This window comes from Sceloporus undulatus, chromosome 7 (genome assembly GCF_019175285.1).
Source record: "Sceloporus undulatus isolate JIND9_A2432 ecotype Alabama chromosome 7, SceUnd_v1.1, whole genome shotgun sequence".
NCBI classification, from domain to species: domain Eukaryota; kingdom Metazoa; phylum Chordata; class Lepidosauria; order Squamata; family Phrynosomatidae; genus Sceloporus; species Sceloporus undulatus.
Genome location: NC_056528.1, coordinates 4,598,678 through 4,607,302, shown reverse-complemented (window position 1 = coordinate 4,607,302; position 8,625 = coordinate 4,598,678). Strand labels below are relative to the sequence as shown.

The 8,625-nt window shown below is 46.3% G+C and overlaps 2 protein-coding genes across 3 annotated transcripts in view; one reads left to right on the top strand and one right to left on the bottom strand.

Annotated features, from left to right (window-relative positions):
• Positions 1-632: 632 nt before the first annotated feature.
• Positions 633-3,308, top strand: RNF223 (ring finger protein 223). The gene is made up of 2 exons (XM_042480374.1): positions 633-684; positions 1,474-3,308. Exons 1-2 carry the CDS (start codon positions 633-635, stop codon positions 2,370-2,372), a joined length of 951 nt encoding a protein of 316 aa, XP_042336308.1. The 3' UTR covers positions 2,373-3,308.
• A 1,206-nt stretch (positions 3,309-4,514) lies between these two features.
• Positions 4,515-8,625, bottom strand: part of LOC121937372 (tyrosine-protein phosphatase non-receptor type 11-like) — a 46,629-nt gene continuing 42,518 nt past the window's right edge. For both annotated transcript variants that reach the window (XM_042480525.1, XM_042480526.1), the window contains exons 12-16: positions 8,180-8,247; positions 7,636-7,787; positions 6,797-6,897; positions 6,235-6,359; positions 4,515-4,861 (exon numbers count right to left, since the gene is read on the bottom strand). In XM_042480525.1, the coding sequence (XP_042336459.1) occupies positions 6,275-6,359; positions 6,797-6,897; positions 7,636-7,787; positions 8,180-8,247 (406 nt within the window). In that variant the 3' untranslated portion in view covers positions 4,515-4,861; positions 6,235-6,274. The remainder of the gene's footprint in view (positions 4,862-6,234; positions 6,360-6,796; positions 6,898-7,635; positions 7,788-8,179; positions 8,248-8,625) is intronic.

Here is an 8,625-nt window from a genome sequence, read left to right as displayed (position 1 = left end):
CATCATCATCATCATCATCATCATCATCATCATCATCATCATCATCATCATCACCGCAATACTTTCAAATCATTGATGGTTGACTCCTTGGATAAGGAACCTGTAGATTCAAAGGGCCAACTGCAGAATGAAAGGTCATTAAAACTCTGGGATTTCTAGTACAAAAAAGTAACATTTCTAAGCTCTGGTACAAAGCCCTGTAAAGCAATGAGGGTGACAAATGTGTCCGGTTCTATCCCGACAACAACCCTGCAAGGTAGAGCAGGCCAAGAAAGGGTGACAGGTCAAGGGCTGCAACCGCACTGCAGGAATAATCCAGTTTGGCACCACTTCCGCTGCCGTGGCTCAGTGCTACGCTAGTCTGGCTATTGTATTGTAGTTTTGTGAGACATTTAGCCTTCCTTGTCAGAACGTTGTAGTGCCACCGCAAAACGTAAATCATTAAGTTCTATTGCTGAGCCATGGCAGTTAAAAGTAGCGTTAGTTAAGGCCTGCGTTTGGCTATTTGTTGCCACCGTCGCCAATCACTGGGCTTATCTGTCTGTCTTAGGCTCTTGTACAGCTGCCCACCACCGCCTGCCACCACCAAGCAGGGCAAATAGATCCCTCTAAGGAGATCCCTTGTGGATTTCATGGAGACGGCAACCCTCCTCTCTTCCCAGCTCAGGAGAAGCACCGGCTGGGGTACGTTTTTACACTTTATTTGGGTGACTCTGCCTCTTGTCTTCTCTCCCCTGCTTTCGTGGTGACGGGCGGTGGTGGCATTCGTGGCAGCCTACGGTGGCAAAGGTAAACCCAAGGACGTAACAGCTTTTCTGGATCAGTCCTAGTAGACAGATCCTCGAACAGCTGGTTGCTTCCACCTACATGCAGGGGATGGCTTGGCTTTGCTCCTTCTGGCGCATGGTGGACGGTGCTGGTTTGAATGTATTGTAATTGCTGGCATGCTACGCTGTTGTAAATTGTATCCTGTACCCTAGTGAAGTGGCCAGCACTGGATGGTCAAGGGGCCAGTTTTGCTCCCTAGGACTCACCATGGGCTTTACCAGTTCTGGACTTGAACATAAACAAGGCGGAATGGAATCCAAACCATAAGAAGCAAGAATTGTGCTTTTATGGAGGTCTATAAAGGCCAGAACACCCAAAACAAAACATGTCCAGGATTAAAATGTGTGTGTGTGTGTGTGTGTGTGTGTGTGTGTGTAGGGTTGGCACATGAAAGGTTTAGGGGCCTCAAAAAGAGTCCTGGAGCCACATTTAAACCTCACTCCAGCATTAGATACTCCAAGGTCCACTCAGCCTTCCATCCTTTCGTAGGTCGGAAACATGAGGACCCAGCTTGTTGGGGGCAATTGGTTCACACATTGTAAATCTCTTAGGGAGTGTTAGTTCATTGATAAGCAATATAGAAATGTACTTTCTATTGTTATTCTTTCACTCATAGTTTCACATTCTCTTCTAATTTTTCCACAGGTTCTATCATGTCCTGCTTCACCCAAATATGGCGCACAGAAGTGCCGGACTCCCCTCCGACGAGTCCCACCAGCCCCGTCCCGGCTGCGCCCCACGAGATCCCCATCCCGCTCAGCCCAATTGTGATCACCTCGCCCTCCTCCTCCTCCTCCTCCTCCGACAGCAGGCCCGCAGTGTGTTCCCCGGTATGTTCCCCAATTCGATCTCCAGTCTGCTCACCCATCCGCTCCCCCGTGGACGGGAAGACGCGCCTGGGCTCTCCGACGGACAGACCCACCTCTCCCATCGAGTGCTCCATCTGCTTCAACACTTACGACAACCTTTTCAAGACCCCCAAGATCCTTCAGTGCAACCACACCTTCTGCTTGGAGTGTCTTGCCCGCCTGGCCGCGGCCCGTCCCCGTAACTGCGTCGAGGATGAGCTCCCGTGTCCGTTCTGCCGTCAGATCACCGAGATTCCCCTCGAAGGGCCGCCAGGCCTCCAGACCAGCACAGACGTCTTGACCACTCTGCCGCCCGAACTCCAGCGGGAGAAGATGATCTGGATGGAAGGCACTAAACTTTGCTGCCGGCAGTCGTCCGACCCAGAGAACGCCGACGCCTGCATCAGCATCGACATCGCCCCCAGCAAACCGGAAGTCCCAGAGTTGCCCCCGGAAACCTTCATGGGGCGGCTGGCACGCTGCGACGTGTGCGATGACTGGAAACGTGTCCTCCTTCTCTCGGCGCTGATCATCATCCTCTTCTGCATCATCCTCTGGCCACTGCACTGTGCCATGAAGACAGGCAACCTACGTTGCTTTGCCAGGACATACACCATGACCAAGCCCAATTATGTGACGTATCACCACCCTACCACCCCAGCCCCAACTATGGCCCCTGTTGATCCCATAGACTGATCTGAGGCTATGCGTATCATGGGGTGCTTTCTCAGGAACCGAATGGGAAGGGATGGACTCAAGCGAGGTGGGGAATCATGCTTTCTGCACATGAGGCCCTCGGTCCAAATCCTGACCTTTCCTGTTCAAGAATGATAGTCATTTTTAAAAGGATCATGTAGCACATAATGGGATAAACCTTCTGCCTAAACCTCTCAAGAGCTGCTACCAGTCAGAGTAAGATAATGCTGGAAGGCTGCATAGACACACTCTCTGCAGGGGCGGCAGTTGCAACATAATTCACGGTTTTCTCATCGGCTCCTCTGCGTTGCCGCTTGATCCCACCTTGCTGCTCTTTTTATGCACTTCTAATGTATTAAAAGCATTGCCTGTTAGGTATTTATGCCACTGTATGCTGATTTATGGGCATGTAAAGTTGAATTGTGATGATGGGCTACATCTGTCTTTCAATACCAATGCGTATTCTCACAAAGGGGCAGCAATAAAGCGACATCGACAGGATTACTTACTGTGCAAACAGAGCCCACTGCGCAAGAGGCCTGTTGTGTAATGGACACCATAGCCCTGTGCGCCCTGTGGCATAATGGGATGCTTTGCAAGACATCCGGATATGCATCCTTGCAATTGACTAAAAGGGGTGCATCTCACATCAGGGATATAGGTACATCATCTCAAAGCCACATGCAACAGCCTCTGATCCAGGCTTCAAGCATCCGCTCTTATAGATACCAAAGCTGCCCCCCAGTTTATGTCCTATGTCCTGTTATTTAATGGATTCATTTTGTTACCTAAAATACACAGAGGCAGGCCTTTTACAAGGTTGAGACAATACTGTGGCCACCTTTTCTTTTGGACATCCACCAAAGACCAGTGTTAATATGTGACGGTGGAAGGATAAGTAGAGGAATACAAGGACGCTATTTCGACAGACCGACTTTGATCAACCGCTCAAATGAAGTTTAACTGTGCCTTATATATGTTTGGGAAAAGAGGAAATATTTAATTTTTTCTATGTGTTAATAAACATTTCAGTTTTATAGAGATGGTGCTGTGTGGTGATGTTATGCAGATTGCAATTTCCCAGGCCTTGCTTTTGTTTCGCTTTGCCATGTCGGGAAAGTCATTTTCCAGTTGCAAAGAGAGGAAGAAAACGACTGGAAGCGAGGAGTTTATCACATTGGGGGCTAATTTCGGCATTAAAGAGACATTAAAAGTGCATTTAAAGCATCTTGCAAATAAAGTGAACATGGCGAGTGATTGCGCGGATGATTATCACACGCAATCGCGCAAATAAAGTGATATCGGAAGTGCGCCCAAGTTCTGACCTTGCTGTTGGAAATGGCCATTCTGGGACATCCAGCCCCCTTTCTGCTCCAGAAAGTTAACTTCTCTAAGTTCAGGACAAAAGTAAGATATACAAATGGTGGAAAGGAGGTTTCTCAGTAGATGGGTTTCTGGAGTAATGATTTTCCGAGGCAAGAAAAATATTGAAGCCTCACCATCTCGGTATTTTGTTCCCGGGTGGCTTTTGGAAATCCTAAGTATTAAGACAACCAGACAATGTAGATCCCTTTAAGCTGGGAGCAGTCAATTCCACCCCACTTATGTGCTCTTTCATGTGCTCTCAACATGAGAATATATATATATATATATATATATATATATATATATATATATATATATATATATTATACATACATCTGCAACAGCGAGGCATTAACGCTTCCAAGTCACCTATCACGGCTATTTGCTGAAGCTGCCTCCTAACCTTTTCGGAAAGAGAGGCAAACACCATGTACAGCAAATGCCATGGCATTTGTGCCTATTATGGGCTTGTTTGTAACATCCAAAGCGGACCCCTTTTGGCAATGCTCAAGGCTCAATCGGAAAGTTTGGCACCGAGGATGTTATGTATCTACGTGTAAGGAAGAAGATAATTTAAGATCTAAGTCAGACTTTGCACACTTTGGCATGAACCCATAAAACTGGGCAAATGCACAAGGCATAAAGTTCCTATGTGTGGGATCCAATCTGAACCCTTCCTGCACAAGGCACATTCCGCATATGCAAGTCCCATTTAATTCAATGCATTGAGATGCAGCATTTAAAAATGCAAAAACGCTCAGCTATGTAACTGTGAGGTTTTATATATATATCTGTATCTATATATATATATCTTAAAAAAACACACAACGTAAAATGAGATCCATACAATAGACATCCAGAGGCACTTGCAGATCAACTCCAGGTAACCTGTCAAAAAGGTCGGAGAGAGGAAGATCTATGCTCTATGATCTCTCTCCTGAATAAATTAGGCCAAGGTTTGTCCCTAAAGAGTCTCTGCTTCTCCAAAGGGCAGCTTATCTGGCTTTTGGCTTGCTTTCTGGGCAGAGTCCAAGGTGCTTTGGGGATGTAAGAACATGGTCTGGCGATAGAATAAGCAACCGATGTTGGCGGCAGACTCCAGTGGCTGGGACCCTTAGGATGTTCTGAGAATGCAAAAACAAAGGAAGGTCAGAGATACACTTGATATAACATTTTATAATGTAATTTAATTGTTATTTGACGCAGTTAGTTATTCCCTCCTAGTTACAACCCTGACTTGAGGTTTGTCTCAATATAGGAAACAGTCAGGGGTAGCTGTGTTGGCCATTTAACAAATGCAAACCAAAATCCATCAGTGACACCTTTAATGGCCAACCGAAATGCACAAAAGCTTTGTTGCATTGGGCATTTTAGTTGGCCAATAAAGGTATCACTGATGGATTTGGGTTTATCCATATGTTTGGCCACAGGATCGCCAGATCTGATGTGGGACCCAAGTTAAGATTTTGGATCTGATCCACCAAATACTTTGGCACCTTGCGATCAAACACTTGGCATTTCTGCTCCAGGACGCATGTTCGGAATCGGACCCAACATTACATTTACATTCAGGTTAGCATCATGGACGTTTGGGTGCAATTCAAAGATATAGCCATGTTAGTCTGTAGAATCAGTATGCAGAGAGATCTTCTAGCACCTTTGAGACTCACTGAAAGAAAGAAGTTGGTAGCATGGACTTTCGGAGACTTCAGTCTTCTTCCTCAGATGCATTTAGATGTAAATGCATATTTTGCTCTAGGATGCATGTTCACATACAGATTCAGACCAAACATCATATTTACATTCAGGTTTGCATCATAAACATTGCGGTGCATTTACACTGAGGAAGTAGACTGAAGTCTACGAAAACTCATGCTGCCAACGTCTTTATTTTTGCACAAGCTTAGGATTGACTGACAAACCTTTCTTTAAAAGCGGAGGGGTTGGTTGCCATTGGTGAGAAGCAAATTTTCACACCCATCGGACTATTATTTGATAGTTCCAACAATAGCGGAAAACATCGGCATCAACACAAGCAAAGCCAGGTACGTTTCTTAGTCTGGATATAAATAAGAAGTAACATTAAAAAGTCATAAAATGACTTTTAAGGGGAATTCCCCAAGGGTCCAATGGTAATCGAACACATTGTACGCTCAGTGTTTTGAGTTGTGAAAGGGAGGAGAGAGAAAGCATTGGGATGTATTGGAAAAGGGCTTGGATTGCTGGGCTACATAATGGAACAATACAGGACAGTGACATTTTGCTGCGCATAATACTCACATCCTATAATCCAGTGATGGTGAACCTTTTAGAAGCCGAGTGCCCAAACTGCAACCCAAAACCCACTTATTTATTGCAAAGTGCCATGTCCCTCTGGCTTTCTAGTAACAAACTCTGGCAAACTCTGTGCTGGGGAGACGGCACATGTGCCCACAGAGAGGGCTCTGAGTGCCACCTCTGGCACGCGTGCCATAGGTTCGCCATCACTGAAACACACCTGTTTTGTAGCGACCAGCACACCTTCGGCTCCAGAGCTGCTATCTCCCCGAGTTACTTATTCCTGAAAGCTTTGTGGCTTTGACGCTGAGGTTCTCATAGACGGCAGCAGATTCATCATCAATCCTGTGGTGCAACAACAACAACAAGGACATTGTCAGAGAGACTCGTATCCTCTATTACTAGAAGCCGACTGTGGCAATACCATGGGAAGCCAAACTCATTCATAAGTCTCCCAGCACCTTCAAAGCTAATGCAGTAGTTGAAGCATTATTATCACTTTATGAACCGTCAAGGTTCGGATTTTCAAAGTAAATCGCAATCTGCTCAGTCCATATTTTCCTCCTCACCACAATAGCAATAGTATAAAATGACATTAAAAACATATGAAAGTTAATAAACATATCTAAAGCACACTCCCCAGACGAGGGGTTTTCTTGGCAAGGTTTCTTCAGAGTGGGTTTGCCCTTGCTTTCCTCCGAGGCTGAGAAAGTGTGACTTGCCCAAGGTTGCTCCATAACCCTCAGGTCACCTTCCCTTGTTGCTCCCTTTCCTTAGCTTACCCAGAGTGGACTCTCGGCGATGAAGGACGGGCTTTGCTTCTGGGTTTCTCTGTCGGTGGATAGCGGATATTCAAGTAGTCTTTCTCTTTCCTCATACTTCTCTAAAAGGCAACAAGGGAGAGGATGTGATTCGATTCCAGGTAACAACGGATGCTAGAATGACACTTGCACAAGTTTGGAAAAGCCAAGAAATACCAAAAAGGGAAGACTGGTTGATGAAGGATATTTGAAATGCATGAAATGGATGCCCTGAAATGGTGAAGGGCCTGGAAACAATAAAACCCTATGAGGAACGACTGAGGGAGCTAGAGATGTTTAGCCTGGAGAAGAGAAGGTTAAGGGGTGATATGATAGCCCTGTTTAAGTATTTGAAGGGATGTCATATTGAGGAGGGAGCAAGCTTGTTTTCTGCTGCTCCAGAGAACAGGACCCGGAACAATGGATGCAAGCTACAGGAAAAGAGATCCCAGCTCAACATTAGGAGGAACATCCTGATAGTAAGGGCTGTTTGACAGTGGAACAGACTCCTTCCTTGGAGTATAGTGGAGTCTCCTTCCTTGGAGGCCTTTAAACAGAGCCATCTGTCGGGGATGCTTTGATGGAGAGTTCCTGCATGGCAGAATGGGGTTGGACTGGATGGCCCTTGGGGTCTCTTCCAACTCTTTGATTCTAAGAGTGTACTGCCCTTGAGTAGGTTTAGATGGTATTCAGAACTAAAGCCATTTAGGGATTTAGAGGGTCAAAAGCATCACCTTGGATCGAATCCAGAAACCAGCTGGGCCAGTTCCAAGGTGTCTCCTTCTGACATCCCTCCAAGCCGTCCCTCTCAGTGTGCCTACCTGTTCCTCTTCGAGCTCCTTCTGTTCCGTCGCAATGTAATGCTGGACGGCCATGTAGACAAACTTGTACTGAGCCTCCGTTTGCACCATTCCCGACCTCTGCCTCCGCACCATCTGGATGGTCTTGGGGATGTCGATGTCACAGTCCAAACCTGCGTGTGGGTGCAAAACCCAGGTCAGTGAGGCGCACGAAGCAGGGGAGGACAAAAACGCAAAGCACGCAATGGCCCTGACTTTCCTGAACACATCACAGAGTTAAATGTAGCAATGTTCATCCAGTCACATTGATGGAAATAATGGGATACATCCAGTCACATGGTGGAAGATGAGAAGTCGAAGGCTTTCATGGCTGGCCTCCATGGTGGGTTTTTGGGGCCATGTGGCCATGTTCTGGAAGATGCCAGCCACAGATGCTGGGGAAACATCAGGAATAAACTCTTCCTGAGCATGGCCACATAGCCTGAAAAACCCACAAAGGTGATTTGAAAGGAATTTACAACCGCCAGAGAGGGAAAAGGTGCCACAAGGAAGCCATAGTGTTTACCTTGCCTGTGAATGGTGTCCACCAGGATGTCTATGACTATGATGGTACCGGTGCGTCCGATCCCAGCACTGAACAAGGAGAAACAAAGATGAGAGAACATTTATAACTGTTCCAGTGTGTATACATACACACAGCACACAGGCAACCAAGCAAGGCTGGTTGCAAAAGAAATCCCATCACTGCTGTGGTCAGAGTACATCCCTGATGGAAACATTAAACCTGAGAAACCTTGCAACCTACAAAGTATTTTTGGAGTTTCCATGACCTATAGCATAGCACATGCTCCATGTTCGGTGAGACTTTCAGCGCAGAATATTTGGAGGGCACCAGGTTACACATCGCTGATCGATCGATCTGTCTGTCTGTCTGTCTGTCTGTCTGTCTATCAATCATCTATCTATCTATCTATCTCTCTCTCTCTCTCTCTCTCTACCTACCTACCTATC